Genomic DNA, 21,344 nt, shown 5'->3' on the forward strand with positions numbered 1-21,344 from the left:
TCATGTTTCATAATAACTTCCATGAATATTCTGGAAAATATAAATTCATATCATATTAGGATAGCTGTCCTTATTAAATCTAGTGCATAAAATCTACTATAGACAATTTCTAGCAGCTTGTAAAAATAATTAGTTACATTTTTCTTCTTTTCCAGGCCCAGTCACTTATTGCAGTCTTGGTCAATGAAGAAAGATGGCTTTAACTGGCCTCTTTGTTCTCCAGCCTTACAATTTAATTGAACTTTTTTTTTTTTTTTTAAAAAAAAAAAAAACCCACTATCTGTGGTTCAGCATTTAGTCAAGTTACCTTTTCAGTTGAAAGGATATGTTAGCATGGATTTGAATTATAAGAGTTCTCAAGAAAAGGAATGAGCATTTACTACATGATAAATAAGGAATGCAAATAATGTGCAGATACTCCAATAGAAATCCAATTAAAGTCTTCTGATAAACATATATAGTATAGTCTCAGATTTGATGAAGAAAACAAGACTTTTAAAAATTACTATACTCTTTTTTCCCAAAATATTCCCTATATTTGGAAGATCATATTCCCTAGGAAAACAAAAATAAAAAGCTGAATTTGAACATTAAGTTTCAAAAGAACGCATCATGGGATACTTTGCCTGAGAGGTTAAGGTACAATGAAGTTAAACTTACCAAAGACAGAAATTCATGTATATTACTCAATAAATTCTGAAGAACAGGGAGATACAAAAAATACCAGCTCCACCTGTCTTCTGCAGCTCAAGACACACAGAGTAAGATATACCAAGAGGAGAGGAGAGGCAATCATTTTTTACCTACAGCTTTGCTCCACGTATCAGTGTAGAAATACAAACTAATTACAGGGAAAATTAATTACAATTTAGTCCAAATAAGACCTTGAATAAATTTTATATCATAGAGATGAAAGCGATTTAGGGGTTTTATAAAAACAGTAAAACTGGAAAGTGGTAAGGATAGTTTATTCTTAGGGATGAAGTTGCCTCAACAGATCAGACCGGCCTTTTTTCAGCATGTTCTCAAAACTGACAGTAACGGTGGTAAAATCATTAAAAATAAAAAATAACTATCAACAATTGTTTAAAGCATAGGTTTTCTGCAAGTAAAAAAAATGCAAATTTATCTTCTAAAAATCAATTTGGTTTGTGTCAGTACAAAATAGCACTGAGATTACTGCAGTGTTACACAAAACTAAGACTGTTTTTCAGTTATGTCCTGAGTTAGAGAAACAGAAGAGAAGCAAGCAATAAGGAAATGAACAAATGATTCTTCTTGCATTAAAAAGGTACCCAATGTTTTGATGTCATTAGATAACATGTACTGTATAACACTATTACAAAACGGAAGCCTGCACTTAGATCATATTTGTTTGGTAGTGTAACTGATGTGGTGTGTCCCTCTGGCCAGCTTTTCTGTATGTAAAAGAATTCTAGTTGCCCTGTTAAAAGGCAATGGATGAAAGAATGCAACAATGCTGTCGCTGCAACACTGATAACACTCACGTTTTTAAAGTGTAAGCTATCAAATACATTTTGAGTTTGTTTTTTTTTTTTGATACTTAATGTATCCAAATATCTTTAGATTGATTATGTAAATTATCAGAAGACATTCCTGACATTGAACCATTTCAGGAAGCATTTGTAAGTCTCACATAGCAAGACTGTCTCATTCTTGGAAAAAAAATCTTAATGGGTAAACTTTAAGGGTGATCTAGTAATTTTATTTCCTCCTATATTTCAAAGCCTGTTTCAGAACTGAACAAATTAGCAAGGCAAACAAACTCTGAAGAATGAAAAACTGCCCCTAAAGCCTTTTTCTTCTGGCTTTTAAAAAATATAGCTTTACATTTACAGTACAGTAAATAAAAATACTGCATTTGTTAACTAGATGTTTAGAAGTTCAGGACAGCAGGAACTTTCTACTAGCAAAACCAGCCAGCCTATCTGTTCAGTGTTAACAGTAAACTAAATGTTCCATCCACAAAACACAGATAACTATTTCTTTTTAAAATACAGAGGTCACAAAATGAAATTAGGCTACATGGCACATAAAGGACCTTCTAGCGTGTTTTACCTGAAAGTAATCCTGAAAACATTTAGCATTTAGAGGGAAAGAGTATCTGTTCAGAAACAAAATTCCTAGTTACTCTGATCTGGTCAGTGTAAGTTACTAATCTTCTCTACAGGGATACTTGTCTCATAACTCAGTAAGAAATCTCAGTAACCACTACCAGGGAAAAAAAAAACCAACCAACAAAACAAACAAACAAAAAACCAAACAACAGTAGTATGATTTCTTAGTCCAAAATAAAAAAATATACCTACCTGTGTTTTGAGTGTGATCTTTTCCTTCTAGATCGGGATTTTGAGCTAGACCTGGATTCTGAACGAGAATGGGAACGAGATCGACCGCCTTTTCTTTCACTGCTCTTTCCAGACTCTGAGAGGAAAAAACCACTTTGCAGTGTAAGCTCAGAACATTTAAAGATCCCAGTTAACAATCTGGCACAAGTGGAATGTACCACACATATAGTGCAAGGGGCCTATGCTTTGCACATCTTCCTTCTTTGCAAATATCCTTCAGAAACATCCAAGAAAGTCATTGCATATACTCGTTGAGTGCAGCCATCCTGCAGCAGTACACATAAACCAGATAATTATAAACAGCTAGCTCTGTTAGGAATGGGATTTATGTTGCTGCCACAATGCACAAGATTACAACACGTTCTCCTCTGGTATATTATGTAATATAACTACTTCTTTTTTTTTTTAAAATAACCTCGGAAGAATAGAGTAAATTTAGAGGGCATAAATTTGAAAACAAGCATAAAATGTAAATAATAATTAGTACTTTCTATACTTTTAGATATTCCAACCACTGTACAAATATTGAAGTTCTATTCCTCGAACACTGTTTTGGGGGAGGAAGGGATGGAGAAAAGGGGGTGAAAAGTTTGATCCAAAGGCCAGGAAGTCAACAGAAAGCTTACCAGTGACCTCAGCAGACTTTGGTTCAGACTCTAAAAGATTATTATTCTGCTGCTTAACACTGAGGAAATGTTAGAACTATTTTTCTCCCAACCCTAAAAAACAACAGAAAATACTCCCCTTCCCTCCCACCCCACCCCCACCCCCCACCCCACCCCCCCCCCCACCCCCCCACAAAAAAAAAAAAACCTCCTCAAGACCCTCCACTATCTAACCTACATAAGTCAATGTCTGGGTTTCTTAGTAAGAAGAATGACAAAATCTTGCTGATGAAAAGAAAAAGGACGATTTCAACTTTAAGTTTAACAAGTTGAGAATTTTTATGCTGTGGTTTTGCAATCAGTTTAAGTCAGCATAAATCAGCACCGAAATGTCTGTCTAACCACTCAACCCACCAACACCTTTCTCCTTGACCTGGCGTTTCAGTGTTAACAGGGATCAGGGAACCAATCTGGATGAAAAAAGTCCATTACAATATGTTAAGTTTTATCCCAGATTCATTCTCTGATCCCATTTGCTATGAGGATGCACATAGTCTTGAGCTAGCATGAAAAAGCATAGCACAGTGACAAAATTAACTTGCTGAAGGAAAGCATAATATTGCTGCTTTCAGCAGCATGCTAGCTCCCCCTGATCATGAAACTATGGCATTAATGGGTGTTAGAGAACAAAACAAAATATAAAGCATTTTTTTTAAGTTTATAAGTACTTTGAACTTTAAAAGCACCAACATTAAGTTTTAATTTAGTATTGACTTAGTATTTTTAAAAACATTCAGTGAGCATGCATCTGAAAATAAGATATGATGAAATAAAAAGTCAGCTTCATTCCACTGCTTTGTTGCATGAAGACAATTTTGATTCTTTTCTTTTGTTTTCCCCCACACATGTTGTTCACCTTTGAGTACCCTTTTCCTGTGTTTGAAAGTGCTCTTAAAAGCATGTGCCAAAGTACACACAGAACATGTCTGTTAGGTAATGAAGATAATATACCTACCTGGCTCAATAGCAGCAGATATGAAAGACTGGGCTTCCCTTACTCTCTTCATCACTTCTTCCAGTTCTTTGGCAGCAGCTTGTGGTGTCATTTCAGGAGGCTTCACTATTGCATTATTGGAGTGATTTATTCTAAATTAAGGAAAAATAAAACCTTTAACTCCCAAACACTTTAAAAGGGAAAATGAAAAACAAATAAGAAAAGAAAACACCTCAACTTCCACATATGACTAAAAACTTCAAAGTTCAGCAAAACTACAGATTTTTCCTAACACTCATCTGTTCTAAGTATCTGAAATATGTCTTTTATTGCTTTCAAATCTTACCACTTTTAAATAAATGCGGCACAATATTTCTGTGTTAAAATATTTTCTAGTAGAAGCCTGGAAATCTGTTTCTCTATTTCAGATCAAATCTCTACATTAAGACCTACTAATTACATACACATCATATATAAAGCTTAATTAGTACCAAGGACTTTGCAAATTCTCTCACTGTTATGGCTTTCACTAATTCAAGATTAAATGTAGAAATATTTTACTCGATACCATCCATATTCTTCTTGGAGAAAGTTATGCCCAACCTTGAAATTGGAGTTCATAAAAGTGTTCCAGTTTACTAACAATAGGTCCTTATATTGAAAAAATATTCATCACAGCAGTTTCCTGCACATCAGAGTCATAAATGTATAAGTATACTAAGAAATCTCTCATTCAATATTCATATGGATAATTAATTTCTTACTTCAGTGGCCTGTCTCCAAACATAACTCCATTAAAGGCAAGAGCTCGAGGTACAGAATTTTGGTCTGCAAATTCCACAAAAGCAAATCGTGTTGGTTGTGTCTCATCACCTGCCATTCGCACAAATTTGACTTCTCCAACTTGCTTAAAGAATTCAAGCAGCTGATCTGCTGTTGTAGTCTAGAAAGAGTCAAAGACCTCAGCTGAAGTAAAATATATAATGAAAACCACTTATCCAACATATCAGGTAATCTAAGAGCTACAGATTTTGGAACCATTATTACACAAGTGTCATGAATTTAGTAATGTTACACTTTAAGAGAGAAAGGTATTTTTTCTTCCATTAATCTAAAGAATATACTACAATTTAAAATAGTGCAACCACAAGCCCTGAAGTCCTACATCTAGGTTAAAAAAGCACTTGCACAGGATTTTGCACTTTTCAGGCAACTCATTTGAGATAACTGATGAGGAATTTCCTTATACACCTATGTCCAAGCTATTGATTGTGAATTTTGTTCAATGAAAAAAAAAATCCAAACAGTATTACAAGACTTTGCTTTTATCCGTTTTTCTACTAGCTTCCAGCTTGTTTTATTTTATTGCAATCAACAGTACTTTTACACTCTAGTAGCTACTTTGGCAGTCAAAAAAACCCAAAATCAAATACTTATAGTGCCATCATTCAACAGCAAATTGTTTTTCAATTAATTCAATCAATTACTGAAAAAACAAATTTCTGACAGACCTAACTTTCCTGTCAGAGAAACTCAAAGGTATTTATGCTAATTTTGCAACTTCCACTAGGACAAATCATTCCTTCTTACTGTACTTAAACAACTGCACAGTGTTGTGGGGGACAGCTACCATGATCTCACGACTTCTGAGGCATTGTTCAGCTAACACAACCCAGCTGGACATTTGATCAACACACACAATCATAAGTATGTTTCTTGAATTCAGCTACAGTGTGATTTCTCTGGTATCCTGCTAGAATGAATTCCACAGTCTGGTATGATCGGCAAAGGAGCATTCAGAATTTGAAATATCACTAGTAACCAAAAAGAGTATTTTTTTTTTGTTGTTTAAATTCCTATTGGCATCAACTAACAAAAACTCTTAACATGTAAGTTTATAATTCATAAATTACAATTCTGCATCTTCCATTAGTATTGCCAATAAAAAAAAAAAGCTACCTGTGAATTCAAGTTTCCAACGTAGACTGTTCTTCTGATTTCATCAATTTTGGATGGGTCCACATTCCCCATAATTGGTGGCTGTGGTATTTCTCCCAGTGCTGCAATGTTAGGGTCTAATGCTGCTGCTGGTATAGCCCCCAAAGTGCCAAGTGAAACACCAAGCTGGAAAACACAAAAATAGAATATGCTTTGCAAACAAGCACTGGTGGGAGATACTTCACTTGTTAATACCTGCCTGCCTTGTGCATTTCTATAAAAATAAATCTAATGAATATAGGCAAGACTTTAAACTGTAAGGTCCCAGCTGAGTACTGTATTGGGTTTATGCGGCAAGGTTTTAGTAGCAGAGGAGGTGCCCTGAAGGAAGCTGTGACCCTGTGGAGAGCCTGCGCTGGAGCAGGCTCCTGGCAGGACCTGTAGCACCATAGAGAGAGGAGCCCACACTGGAGCAGGTTTTCTGGCAGGACCTGTGACCACGTGGGGGACCCACACTGGAGCTGTCCTTTCCTGAAGGACTGCACCCCATGGAAAGGACACGTGGAAAGGACCCACGCTGGAGCAGTTTGTAAAGAAATGCAGCTCGTGGGAAGGACCCACATTGGAGAAGTTCGTGAAGGACTGTCTCCTGTGGGAGGGACCCCACACTGGAGCAGGGGAAGAGTGTGAGGAGGAAGGAGCGGCAGAGACAACGTGTGATGAACTGACTGCAACCCCCATTACCCGTCCCCCTGCTCCACTGTGGGGGGAGGAGGTAGAGAAAATCGGGAGTGAAGTTGAGCCCATGAAGAAGGGAGGGGTGGGGGGAAGGTGTTTTTAGATTTGTTCTTATTTCTCATTATCCTACTCTGTTGTTAATTGGCAATAAATTAAATTAATTTTCCCCAAGTCGAGTCTGTTTTGCCCGTGACGGTAATTGGTGAGTGATCTCTCCCTGTCCTTATCTCGACCCACGAGCCTTTCGTTATATTTTTCTCTCCCCTATCCAGCTGAGGATGGGAGTGATAGTGGCTTGGTGGGCACCTGGCGTCCAGCCAAGATCAACCCACCACAATTACTTTTTTTAAAGAATAAAAATCTACCCATAAATAACCTTCTACAGTTAAGATTTTCTGTGTGCTATCAGTTACCATCTTATCAAAGATGTCTGGCCAGGGATGCAGTATATCAATCAGAAAACATACAGGCTTGAATTTCTAATGCTTACAGTCAATCAAATTGAGTAAGATGCCTTCAAACACTGTTAATATTCTTATTTTTTGCCACAACATGTATTATAAGTGGATGAGGAATTGCTGAGGCCTTGCCCAGCAAGGGAAGAAGGGAATTTGCAGTGCCCAGGGCCAATTTGTTCCATAACAGACATCAGTCCATCAAAGGGACAGATAAGGTACCTTTTGGACAAACATATCACGTAAGGCAAGATTAAATACAGTTGAAACGCGAAGGATATTAAGTCTAAGAACTTTCCCTACAAACACAGTCACTTCCTAGAGAATGAGGACAATACAACTCTCATTTTTAGAATTGGGAATTGAAATCTCTCCTGGGGAATGTTATAAATAAAAGTCACTTAAAAATCACTACTAAATTGGTCTGCTGAGTTCCTGGTTTGAATTTTATTTTCTCCACCCAAAAAAGCAACTGCCTTTCCAGCAAACGAAGTTTCTAACAAGTGTTAGACATTCTCAACAAGCCACCAGTAATTTTTTTTTTATATAAGAAGAGAAAACTACTCTGTCTTTACTTGAAATCAGCCTTTTATTATTGAACAGAGGGTTATACAGCTTGACTTCCTCTTTGATATTCTAAAACTCACAGATAATTTATTAAAGATGTATATAAAAACAAAGTGAATTTACCTTAGAAGGTTAGTTTAGAAATTAATGTCTCTAAACACCGCTATTAGAATCATAGAATCATAGAATCATACAGGTTGGAAAAGACCTCTAAGATCATCGTGTCCAACCGTCAACCCAACACCACCATGCCCACTACACCATGTCCCTAAGGGCCTCATCTACACGTCTTTTAAATACCTCCAGGGATGGTGACTCCACCACTTCCCTGGGCAGCCTGTTCCAAGGCCTGACCACTCTTTCAGTAAAGAAATTTTTCCTAATGTTCAATCTAAACCTCCCTTGGCGCAACTTGAGGCCATTTCCTCTTGTCCTATCGCTAGTTACTTGGCAGAAGAGACCAACACCCACCTCGCTACACCCTCCTTTCAGGTAGTTGTAGAGCGCGATGAGGTCTCCCCTCAGCCTCCTCTTCTCCAGGCTAAACAACCCCAGTTCCCTCAGCCACTCCTCATAAGACTTGTGCTCCAGGCCCTTCACCAGCTTCGTTGCCCTCCTCTGGACGCGCTCCAGCACCTCCATGTCCTTCTTGTAGTGAGGGGCCCAAAACTGAACACAGTATTCGAGGTGCGGCCTCACCAGTGCCGAGTACAGGGGCACGATCACCTCCCTGCTCCTGCTGGCCACACTATTTCTGATACAGGCCAGGATGCCGTTGGCCTTCTTGGCCACCTGAGCACACTGCCGGCTCATGTTCAGCCGGCTGTCAACCAGTACCCCCAGGTCCTTTTCCTCTGGGCAGCTGTCCAGCCACTCTTCCCCAAGCCTGTAGCGTTGCCTGGGGTTGTTGTGGCCGAAGTGCAGGACGCGGCACTTGGCCTTGTTGAACCTCATACAGTTGGCCTCGGCCCATCGATCCAGCCTGTCCAGGTCCCTCTGCAGAGCCTTCCTACCCTCCAGCAGATCAACACTCCCGCCCAACTTGGTGTCATCTGCAAACTTACTGAGGGAGCACTCAATCCCCTCATCCAGATCGTTGATAAAGATATTGAACAGGACCGGCCCCAAAACTGAGCCCTGGGGAACACCGCTCGTGACCGGCCGCCAACTGGATTTAACTCCGTTCACCACAACTCTCTGGGCTCGGCCGTCCAGCCAGTTTTCTACCCAGCGAAGAGTGTACCTGTCTAGGCCGTGAGCCGCCAGCTTCTCTAGGAGAATGCTGTGGGAGACAGTGTCAAAGGCCTTACTGAAGTCCAAGTAGACCACATCCACTGCCTTTCCCTCATCCACTAGGCGGGTCACCTGGTCATAGAAGGAGATCAGGTTGGTCAAGCAGGACCTGCCTTCCATGAACCCGTGCTGGCTGGGCCTGATCCCCTGGTTGTCCCGGACATGGCTCGTGAGCACCCTCAAAACCAACCGCTCCATGATCTTCCCCGGCACCGAGGTCAGGCTGACCGGCCTGTAGTTCCCCGGATCCTCCTTCCGGCCCTTCTTGTAGATGGGAGTCACATTGGCGAGCCTCCAGTCGTCCGGGACCTCCCCAGTTAACCAGGACTGCTGGTAAATGATGGAGAGCGGCTCGGCAAGCTCCTCCGCCAGCTCCCTCAGAACCCTCGGGTGGATCCCATCCGGCCCCATAGACTTGTGAACATCCAGGTGGCATAGCAGGTCATGAACTTCATCCTCTTGAATTATGGGGGGTTTATCCTGCTCGTCGTCCCTGTCTTCCAGCTCAGGGGGCTGAGTACCCTGAGGATAACCACTCTGACTACTAAAGACTGAGGCAAAGAAGGCATTGAGTACCTCAGCCTTTTCCTCATCCTTGGTGGCAACGTTCCCCCCCGCATCCAGTAGAGGATGGAGATTCTCCTTGGCTCTCCTTTTGTCATTAACATACTTATAAAAGCATTTTTTGTTGTCTCTCACGACAGTGGCCAGGTTGAGTTCTAGCTGGGCTTTTGCCTTTCTAATTTCCTCTCTGCACGACCTAACGCGATCCCTGTACTCTTCTTGAGTTGCCTGACCCTTCCTCCACAAGTGATAAACTCTCCTTTTTTCCCTGAGTCCCAGCCAGAGCTCCCCGTTCAGCCAGGCCGGTCGCCTTCCCCGCCCGTTCTTCTTGCGGCACATGGGGACAGCCCGCTCCTGCGCCTTTAAGACTTCCTTCTTGAAGAACGTCCAGCCTTCCTGGACCCCTTTGCCCTTCAGGACCGTCTCCCAAGGGACCCTCTCGACCAGTGTCCTGAGCAGGCCAAAGTCCGCCCGCCGGAAGTCCATGGTAGCGGTTTTGCTGGCCCCCCTCTTTACTTCACCAAGTATCGAGAATTCTACCATTTCATGGTCGCTAAGCCCAAGCCGGCCTCCGACCACCACATCTCCCACCAGCCCTTCTCTGTTCGTGAACAGCAGGTCAAGCGAGGCATCTCCCCTGGTGGGCTCGCTTACCAGCTGCGTCAGGAAGTTATCCTCCACACACTCCAGGAACCTCCTCGACTGTTTCCTCTCTGCCGTGTGGTATTTCCAGCAGACATCCGGAAAGTTGAAGTCCCCCACAAGAACAAGGGCTAGCAACTGGGAGACTTCTGCCAGCCTCTGGTAGAATATTTCGTCTGCCTCCTCTTCCTGGCCAGGTGGTCTATAACAGACCCCCAGCAGGATATCTGCCTTGTTGGCCTTCCCCCTCATCCTTACCCACAAGCACTCGACCTCGTCATCACTACCATCGAGCTCTAGACAGTCGAAGCACTCCCTAACATACAGGGCTACCCCACCGCCTCTCCTTCCTCGCCTGTTCCTTCTGAAAAGCTTATAGCCGTCCATTGCAGCACTCCAATCGTGCGACTCATCCCACCATGTTTCCGTGATGGCGACTAAGTCATAGCTACCCCGCTGCACAATGGCTTCCAGCTCCTCCTGTTTGCCGCCCATGCTGCGTGCATTGGTATAGATGCACTTGAGCTGGGCTGCCGATTTCTCCCCCGACAATGGCGTGCGGACCCTAGGCTCTTCTCTAGAGAGCCTGGTTTTATCCCCGTCCCCCTTCGAATCTAGTTTAAAGCCCTCTCGATGAGCCCGGCCAACTCACACGCGAGAATCCTTTTCCCCCTGCGAGACAGCTGAACTCCGTCCGTCGCCAGCAGGCCCGGTGCCATGTAAACCTCCCCGTGGTCAAAGAAGCCAAAATTCTGTCGATGGCACCAGCCCCTGAGCCACGTGTTGATCCGATGAGTTTTCCTGTTCCTTTCGGTGTTCTGCCCTGCCACTAAAGGGATCGAGGAAAAAACTACCTGTGCTCCCGATCCTCCCACCAGTCGCCCCAGCGCCCTGAAGTCCCTTTTGATCCCTTCGGGACTTCTCCCTGCAACCTCCTCACTGCCAGCCTGTATAACCAGTAGTGGGTAGTAATCGGAGGCCTGCACGAGACTAGGGAGTTTCCTAGTAATGTCCTTCACCCGGGCCCCAGGGAGGCAGCAGACTTCCCTGTGGGATGGGTCCGGCCGACAAATTGGGCCCTCGGTCCCCCTCAGAAGGGAATCACCAATGACAATTACCCTCCTTTTTTTCTTAGCGGAGGCAGTCGTAATTTGTGGGGCTGGCTGCCTCTCCTCGGGCAACCCCCTGGATGGGCCTTCATCTTCGTCCTCGTTCGTCTGGCCCTCAAGTTCCAGAGCCCCGTATCTGTTGTGTAGGGGCAGCTGGGAAGGTTGAGGCGAGGAAGGCCGGCCGGGGGTTCGCCTGGCGCCCCGAGCAGGGACCTGTGTCCATTCCCCTCCGTCGCCTGGGTCTCCTCCTTCTGCCTGGTGGCAAGAGGGCAGGGGTTCCTCTGCTTCTTGCGGAGCCTCCGTGTGCTGCCCTTGCCTCAGGGATGGCAGGGTGCGGCTCCACCAATCTATCTCTCTCTCGCACTCCCTGATGCTCCTTAGCCTCTCCACTTCCTCCTTCAGCTCTGCCACCAGGCTGAGCAGATCATCCACCTGGTCGCAACGCACGCAGGCGTCGTCTCTGCTGCCCTCCTGTACAAGGGACAGCCTCAGGCACTCCCTGCAGCCGGAGGCCTGGACAGATGTGTGTTTGCGTAGGGGCTCCGTCTGGGTAGCCACGTTTCTCCTGGCGATGGCTTTCGGCCGAGTGGATACCATGGCCAGGTCCTCTTCTGGGAGGGCAACGACCACGAGCTGAGCTGGCCTCTGGAGCCTGGAGGAGGGCTGCGCCCTGCTCGCACGAACTGCCGCGCAAACTGCCGCGCCACGCCCTTCTGACGCGCCACGCCCTGTTTGCCCGCCCTGTTCGCCGCGCTCCGGGTCGCTCGCGCTCCCTGGGGGCTGCTCTTGTACCTGAGGGGGTTCGGCTGCCGTCCCTCCTGGCCCCGCCCACGCTGAGTCAGAGCTGCCGCTCGTCAGGAGCTCGCTCCGCCGGCTCGGGGGAGGGGGGCTGGGGCACCCTCTCGCTCCCCTGCGCTGTTGCCGCCGCGGTTTCGCCGCTTCAGGAAGGGTCCCCCGGCGCGATCCTCCGCTCCGGAGCCCTTCGCCTCGGTGGCTTCGAATGAAACGAAATGGCGGGTGCCCTGGGTTTTAAACTGCCGCCGTCCCTCCTGGCCCCGCCCACGCTGAGTCAGAGCTGCCGCTCGTCAGGAGCTCGCTCCGCCGGCTCGGGGGAGGGGGGCTGGGGCACCCTCTCGCTCCCCTGCGCTGTTGCCTTCGCGGTTTTCGCCGCAGTTTCGCCGCTTCAGGAAGGGTCCCCCGGCGCGATCCTCCGCTCCGGAGCCCTTCGCCTCGGTGGCTTCGAATGAAACGAAATGGCGGGTGCCCTGGGTTTTAAACTGCCACCGTCCCTCCTGGCCCCGCCCACGCTGAGTCAGAGCTGCCGCTCGTCAGGAGCTCGCTCCGCCGGCTCGGGGGAGGGGGGCTGGGGCACCCTCTCGCTCCCCTGCGCTGTTGCCTTCGCGGTTTTCGCCGCGGTTTCGCCGCTTCAGGAAGGGTCCCCCGGCGCGATCCTCCGCTCCGGAGCCCTTCGCCTCGGTTCTGTTTAATATCTTTATCAATGATGTGGATGAGGGGATCGAGTGCACCCTCAGTAAGTTTGCAGACGACACCAAGTTGGGTGGGAGTGTTGATCTGCTCGAGGGTAGGAAGGCTCTGCAGAGGGACCTGGACAGGCTGGATCAATGGGCTGAGGCCAATTGTACAAGATTCAACAAGGCCAAGTGCCGGGTCCTGCACTTCGGCCACAACAACCCCAGGCAACGCTACAGGCTTGGGGAAGAGTGGCTGGAAAGCTGCCCAGAGGAAAAGGACCTGGGGGTGGTGTTGGTCGACAGTCGGCTGCATATGAGCTGGCAGTGTGCCCAGGTGGCCAAGAAGGCCAACGGCATCCTGGCCTGTATCAGAAATAGTGTGGCCAGCAGGAGTAGGGAGGTGATCGTCCCCCTGTACTCTGCACTGGTGAGGCCACACCTCGAATACTGTGTTCCGTTTTGGGCCCCTCACTACAAGAAGGACATGGAGGTGCTGGAGCGTGTCCAGAGGAGTGCAACGAAGCTGGTGAAGGGCCTGGAGCACAAGTCTTATGAGGAGTGGCTGAGGGAACTGGGACTGTTTAGTCTGGAGAAAAGGAGGCTGAGGGAAGACCTCATTGCGCTCTACAACTACCTGAAGGGAGGTTGTAGCGAGGTAGGTGTTGGTCTCTTCTCCCAAGTACCAAGTGATAGGATGAGAGGAAATAGCCTCAAGTTGCACCAGGGGAGGTTTAGATTGGATATTAGGAAAAATTTCTTCACCGAAAGGGTTGTCAGGCCTTGGAACAGGCTGCCCAGGGAAGTGGTTGAGTCACCATCCCTGGAGGTATTTAAAAGATGTGTAGACGTGGCGCTTAGGGACATGGTTTAGCGGTGGACTTGGTCGTGTTAGGTTTACGGTTGGACTCGATGATCTTAAAGGTTTTTTCCAACCTAAATGATTCTATGATTCTATGATTATTTATATTTCATTAGCAGCAATTATGCAGCGGAACCATGAGTAAGCACATTTTGTTTTATGAAATGCCTAAACTATTACTTCACATATCAATGAGGGCAGTATCACCCATTTTAAGACAAAAAAAGCCAACATTCTTGTGAACTAAAAATGTTTTTCGAAGTCATGCAATTTCTCTTATACAATGACAGTTATGAACCATAAACAGAATTAGCCTAAACCTCTAACTGGTGACTTTGATTCCACTGTTTCATTATAATAAGTTGTACACTCTAAAACAGCTGTTGGAGTACAAGCTTCAAAAAGCATGCTGACCTTTGTGCATGTTTTTGAAACATTGCAGAAGAAATTAAACTTGGTTAAAGCAATTTTTTTATGGAAGGAAGGAAAGAAGGAAGACACAAATACATTCATTTCTTTTAGGATGCTGATCAGTATCAGCTAAGAACATGAGAGTGGGAATAATGTTTCTGGTAATGGAGACAGATGAGGAATCATTTAAGGACAGATAGGTTTAGGAATCTGCAGGACACCCTTAACACGAGTCAAAAATCCAGGATGGTACCAGTAACAACATCAATACACACACTGCACCAATATGTTTGGAAGACTGAGGACTTTCATCTTCAAATAACATGGGGTTAGTGACATTAAGCCCAATTTTTTTCAAGTAGGATTTACTATTTCCAGAATTCTCGCTGAATAGGGCACAGCAGCCTGCTGATGTCAAGAAAGGCTTACAGAGGCAAAAGGGAACTGAGCAGAAGCAGCAGCAGCTAGCTCCTATGCTTTTTGCAGTGAAAACATTGTTAGGCTAACAGTCAAAAACCCTGTCATAGAGATATCAAGTAAAAGCACCCTAATGCAGCATTTTAATATTCCGAAGAACTGTGTCAATTTAACTATTATGTTTTAACAAATTTTTAGGAGGTGGATAGCATTGCCACTGGATCAAATTAATGGGTCTAGGGAAGGGACAACAATTAAAATGGACACAACCAAAACCAGTATTTACCCACTATTTTGCAAAACAAGAATCTGAAAGAAACACCCAGGAAAGGTAGTGCATGGACATCTTGTGATCTACCCTCAAAAGAGGCACCACAGCTAAATCCTCACTGATTTAGCATATAAGAGGACAACATCCACGGATCAGATAGTTCTTGTTCTCTGAACACAGAAAGGCTACTGAGTATAGAGGAAAACCAGAAATCACACAGGGACTGAATTTTACTTACTGTAGTCAAAGGGGTTGGTGTAGGTATAGGAAGCAACCCTGCACCAGGCATCAGGCTTGTCATAGTAGGAGCAGGCGCCAATAGAGAAAGGGCTTTGGCTTCATCTGGGATTTTACCTGAAGAAGCAAATGAAAGTGTTACACAGAGTTGGAATACTGCACAGATGTTATTCTTTCTATGATTTTACAATTACCCTTGCATTTAAAAAAGTAATAAATAAGAATGAATCTATCTACCAGATCCTTACAAAGAAACAAATACAAACTTAAGTATTTCCTTTTACCCTGCTCTACTAGGAAAAACAAAAGTGAGCAAAACTTCAAAGACTAGCAATCTCATTAATGGATTATTATTTTAAAAACTGAATAATGTACACAATTATTTAACACTTTGAGCTATGGGTCACCTGTACTGGAAACTTAATGTTCATGAACCAAACGATATCAAGCATGGACGCTTTCCCAGGGCGGTGTTTTCACGGTGATCGAAAGTTGTTTTACACATGACAACCGTTCGTGTTGGCTGCATCACTAATAGCACACAGAACATCAGATACAGAAAAGAAGAACATTTTTTAAAGTTTAATCCCCAGAAATGGCAAATAACCAAATCAGTTAAAAAAAAAAAAAAAAAAAAAAAAAAAGAAGAGAACAAAGTATGTGCTAACTGAAATTAGTGCGCTTTTTCCCCCTCTGGTGTTACCTACTTTTGATGTAAAAATAAATAATAATAAAATAAAAACTATTGTGACTCAACACAAGACATACTACAAGTGAAGTTGGGAGTGGAGGAGGAGGGCGGAAAAATTCAGATTTGTACTGTCTTACATTCTAGGTCACCTCAGTTTATCTGAAACTTTGATAAATTAGCTTTAAATTTACTGAGATTGAAGAAAATCATAACTGATCAGCTAAACAAGCTATATTTTCCTAAAATATGTATTTCCTACTATTATAACCATATTATATTCCCCATCATGCTAAAAGTTTAAGTAATATCTAATCTGAACTAAACACAGGTTTCATTCAAAGTTAGTTACAATTAGACTGCTAAACGAACCCCCAAAAAATCTTCAAAAATCAAAAGATGTAATAGTTAATTACAAATACAATTAAATGTATGTATTAAATTTGAAATACAAAGGGATTTAAACTGGTACAAACATTAAACACTGAACTGAAAAACTACAGAAAGGAAGTTCTAATTATACTAGGTATCTATGATCTATTCAAAATTACTGGCGTAACTGTATATATGCTATCCAACTGAGCCCTTTGGTATTACCCCATGCACTTTAATAAAGTAAATGCTTTTATTTAAACAATGTTTTAAAAGTCAAGGTATATACAAATACTGTGCCAGTGGCTTTTACTGCTTTGGTTCAAACTGTATATGTTTTAACTATAAACCCCCTAACTTCAGGATTTAAAAATTAATATATAAATATTGTTATCAAAAAGCAAAATATGAGATAAGTTTCAAAACACTGTGCAATTTTAGCTATATGAGTTCCAATAAACCCCACAGGAATCATACTACTTTAAAAAAATAAAAAGAAGACAAAAGTGTTGCAAACCTGTTCTACAGATCTGCAGCAAGGACTGGGTTACAGTTGGATATGACCAAAGGACAAAACAAATCTAAATGAAAATTAATTTATATGTAGCATGGGTGGAATAGAAAAGATAAAATAACAGTACTCTCTTTTTTTTTTTTCTCATGCCTCCTATTTAGATTTATTTTTTTTACATTAAGTTTTGAGGCACCTTGCTCCTTAACATGTAACAAACCACTTGATTTTGCTATCTAAAGGAGAAAAATAGGAAATTAGCACTTAAGAATTAACTGCACAATTATGCCTTCCAGGGCTTTTTTAAAAACATGCATGAATCTGAGTCGTCGTCATAATGTTCAGCACTCTTTACAGGTCTCATTTTGAAGTCAGGCATGCAATGAGAGGTGTACCCAATTTGCCTGACTGCTCATGAGAATCGGGTACTTTGCTGCACATCCTGCCTACTACGTAGCTAACTAACAGGCTTCCACATATACAGTTCCAGCAACTGTGCGTGCAAATTAGGCATACAATTATATACCAGTTCTTCTGAAAATCAAAATACTTAAGTGTTTTCAAAAGATTGATGAACCAGACCTTATCCTGAACAGCCAGCATCTTGCAATTAACTGGATACTCATACAGGTTTCTACAGGATCAACAGGCATGGCTTAAGTAAATCCAATGGCAGAAATGGCTCCTAAAGTGGTGCATCTGCATTCTAATTTAGATCCTTGGTCAGTAATGTACATAAGCATATGCCTAATCTAAGTATGCACTTACATACAGCCAATTCAATATACACTTAACCAGATAAACTTAAGAGATGCTTAAGGCATTTAGCCCTTTTAAATAGGAACTGAGTTATGCACATAACTAAACAGACAGGGAGTCAAGTTCAGAAAGGTACTTAAATACAATTCTAAACTTTAAGCATATGGGTCATCTTACTGAAATAATTGGAATTATTCATTTGCTCAAACGTTGCTTAAGGAATCCACTGAACACTTTCAATTAAGTAAACTATTATAGCAGTTCAAAAAATGAATAACATGCATATCTAAATTATAAAGTTAGCAGTATTATTTACAGGATACTTTGGTCCCTCAACAACTTAATGTTTTATTTTAAATACAAAATCTAGTTGGTCAGTTCCATGCCACAAACAAAGATCTGCTCGTTTATTTTATTCAAGAATGAGGAATCTGTATCTCTACAGACAGAATCCTGAAAATTTGCCTGTATTTTCAGAGATACTGTCTTTTCAAAAGATCCCCCTCTAGTTTTTAAGATCGGGTCAAACTTTTTAACAATTCTATAGAAAATAAACTGTTGGGGGGGGAACAAAACAACAAAAAAACACCACAAAACCTGAAATATCTTGCAAATTTACTTCCCTGTTCTTTAGACAGTTTTGAAAAACAAATTAATATGTGAGGCCAAATAACCTCACGAGTTACAGCCTTTAAGTTTTGGAATGATATCTCCATGAATTTATTTATAAAAGGAATACAAGCCCTTAAAGATACAACAAAACATGTGGGTAATGACAAATTAGGACACTTGAGTTTAAGAATAACTGTTTCGGTTTTTAAACTCATGGTATTTAAAAGCTGAATGGAAATGAGGTAAAGATATTTATTTTCTAATAAGGGAAACAGACAAAATAAATATGCCACATCTATACCACATCCTTAGAACCTTATGAGTGTTTAGTAAATTACAGATTCTATGATCATTTATTTATTTATTCTTCGCTTTGCAAAGGAATCTGGAAGCAAATGTAGATTAGCTCTGCATTGCCTAGAGATACCTTATGCTTCTTCAGAAATGTACAGTTGTCCTAAATATCAGTTATGATTGTTACTTTTTTTTTTGTATCATCAAAGTGCTTAAGAGCCCTAGTCAACCTAGTCCATACCAGAATCCATTTTGCTAAATGCTGAACAGAAGTATCTGTGTTAAGCAGGTACTAATCACAGTATTTTTATCCCCCTCCATGTGCTCAGAAGAAATTAATTTTCTACTCTTTGTACTGAAACTACATGGTTAATCCTCCCCTCCCCCCAAAACTGCTTCAGCAATAAGTACATATGTTTGTTTTAAAAATACTTTCTGTTCACATCTATTCGAAACATAATTAAAGGAATTGTTATTTTCCTACTATTTTAAATCAATGGAAAATGCACACTTACAAATAAAATAATTTCTGTGTGATCCAATTCATGATTCTTATTGGATTTAGCAGCAGAGATTAAAGAGATTACAACTACTGGCAATTACCTCAACTGGCACAGCTAAATCCAACAGAGATCACAAAGCAAAGCTCTTCCCAGCTGCAGTTCACAGCCTGGTGCATTACCAGTGAAACCACTTGGTCCCAATGCAGCTGGCTGGGAAGAGCAATGCCTGAGGACTAGACACACCACCTGGTCCAGCACTTCTGTTTCAGGGCTTCCGTTTCACATGAAAGAAGAACGAACATCATTTAGGGATGAGAACCTTCTCAATCACTCCAGCATGAACTGCCAGGGCTTCTGAGATTGTGAGATGACACTTTTTTTTTTTTAAACTCTTCTTGAAATAATCACCATTGGAGCATGTAAAAGCGCAATACACACATACATACACACATACATACACACACACGCACACAGAACTTTTCAATCTTCCCACAAATAACAGTGTTAAAAGACAATGTGCCTCACATAACACATTCCAACCAAAACCTCAGGCTGCATTTGTACTTATGAGTGGTAAACAGTTTTTTCTAAAAATTACAAAAATAAAAGGATGAAATCTTACTGCCACTGACCTCACTGGAGCAAGGTTTCATCAGAAGCAAACAAATATTTCATGACATTCAATATTCATGAAAGTTGAATATCAGAAATAATTATTTTAAACTCTTCATATTAGACATAAATAGAAAGCCTTCTTTTAAACAGACCATGCAACCTAAAATAAAACTACTCTGCTGAGAAGAGGAAAAATAGCAGAGAAAGATCATGATTTTACTTTGTAAAGTTAATTTCTCCAGAAAGTAAGAGTTTCAACTGTCCTCTTCCAAGATAAGCTCATGAAGCATAACATATGAAAGAATGCATCTTAAAACTGATATATTTTTCACTATTCCAGTCTGACACAATGTGCTCATCTGTTGAATTTGGATGCTTAAGTGTATTCCAAACCAAATTTATCCATAATTCACAGCATAAAACTTAGTTAATCATATTCTAAATTCTGTGTATACCATCCACAAGCAGCTTCAGGTCAACTTCAAAATGAAACACTGTGAACCCTTTACAAAACATCATTTTTTCAGAACTGAATTACCAGTTCACAAGTACAAGGGAAAGAGATTTAACAGAACAAAACAAAAAAGGGAAAAAATAAAAGAAAAATAAAAGAAACAAAGGAAAGAAAGCAAAATAAAATAAAAACAGAGACAGGGCGTCCATCTTCAGCAGGCCAGACTTCGATCTCATTTCCCCCATGAAGGTTTCACTTGGCGGCAGGTTTAGTGGCATGGCAAACAATGCCTAACTCAGGCAAGTGTAACAGGTCTGCCTTGGCCAGTCTAGTCATCTAATAATGCACAAATATCACACAGAAAGAACATACAAAACCAAATTAATAGTCAAAATCCATCTACTAGACAATGTGGACATAAAATTTAGAATGATTAGGGTGGCATCTTTGTTTATCTTTCAACCTTTGCGTTCTCAAAGTATAACGTTTAAAGAAAAACCTACTGATACACACAAAAGAAAGTCATATTTTGACAACTCGATAATGTTACTTCATTTACAATTACATTTTTGTTAAATTGTTTATTAAATGTCACAAAATTAACATTGTTTTCATTGTGTAGCGATTCCCTCCTCATACTCCCTTGATTTACCACTGTTTAAATACACTCCAAATTTCAGATTTTATTCTGGTTTTTAAAACCAAGTTTTCAGAGTTCCGTTTTACCTCTCCTCTATGCTCGATTCGGCGCATGAAACGTTTTATTACTGGCACTGTTGGCCATAGATATAATTTAACCTTCCAGTAGAATATAGCCATTGCTACTTTTAAAGCCCATGATACACTCCACTGACTCAGTTAACAATGATACATAGTGAATCAAAAATGTTGCACTGTGGTCTCCAAAGCCATGCTTATTCCACAGAATAAATTCCTCAGAAAGTTAAACCTATATGAATTCACATCTTTACAAATTAAAACTAGTGATTCTGTTAAAAAGTTACATGGAAACAGCATTCTGACTTTAAAAAAATTTGACCTCACAACCCAATCACTTGTTCACCTAATTATGCATAAATCTCTCTGGGGTCCAGAATGATCTGGAACAGTGACAATTTTTCTGTAATACATTTTCTCAGAAATGCCTAATAAGTCAGCTACAAACAGGGTTGGAACAAGATTTCTCAGAACTTTGATTTTATTCTCCTTCCACTCATTGTCTACCATCAAGAGACACAGGAAAATGTAGCTTTACCTGCCTGTTGCCATATCACGTCAGGCAGTGATCTCATCACAAGAAAAACACCAGGAAGTGTTGTTCATTCATTAGGTGGCAATCTTTCCTCTCTGGCAGTACTGAACCAGTGTTAAGGTCTTTTCAATGAAACGTAAAACTAAGATCCTAAAGAATTTGTAGTCAATTATTTAAGGGCAATTTTTCAATAATAAGGACTGGTCTGATACATTTTGCCTACCCAAAGCCTCTACAAAGCTTCAAGTGGATACAGCAATATCCTCTTTGTGGTTTAAGAACAAGTTCCAAAAATAAAACCAAAAAGCCCCCAAAACAAAGCATAAAAGCAACTAAAAATCTA

The 21,344-nt window shown here is 41.7% G+C and overlaps 1 protein-coding gene across 8 annotated transcripts in view; it reads right to left on the bottom strand.

Annotated features, from left to right (window-relative positions):
- Positions 1–21,344, bottom strand: part of LOC142075057 (uncharacterized) — a 54,231-nt gene that overhangs the window by 21,942 nt on the left and 10,945 nt on the right. For 2 of the 8 annotated variants that reach the window (XM_075136056.1, XM_075136055.1), the window contains 6 exons: positions 15,349–15,472; positions 14,943–15,058; positions 5,928–6,092; positions 4,733–4,911; positions 3,990–4,120; positions 2,331–2,445 (listed from right to left, as the gene is read on the bottom strand). In XM_075136056.1, coding sequence (XP_074992157.1) covers positions 2,331–2,445; positions 3,990–4,120; positions 4,733–4,911; positions 5,928–6,092; positions 14,943–15,005 — 653 coding nt within the window. In that variant the 5' untranslated portion in view covers positions 15,006–15,058; positions 15,349–15,472. Of the gene's footprint in view, positions 1–2,330; positions 2,446–3,989; positions 4,121–4,732; positions 4,912–5,927; positions 6,093–14,942; positions 15,059–15,348; positions 15,473–16,518; positions 16,583–18,780; positions 20,086–21,004; positions 21,256–21,344 lie in introns of those variants that run through there. The other 6 variants (XM_075136049.1, XM_075136057.1, XM_075136053.1 and 3 more) reach the window with 5 other exon arrangements.

The sequence above is a fragment of the Calonectris borealis genome, chromosome W (genome assembly GCF_964195595.1).
Source record: "Calonectris borealis chromosome W, bCalBor7.hap1.2, whole genome shotgun sequence".
NCBI lineage: Eukaryota > Metazoa > Chordata > Aves > Procellariiformes > Procellariidae > Calonectris > Calonectris borealis.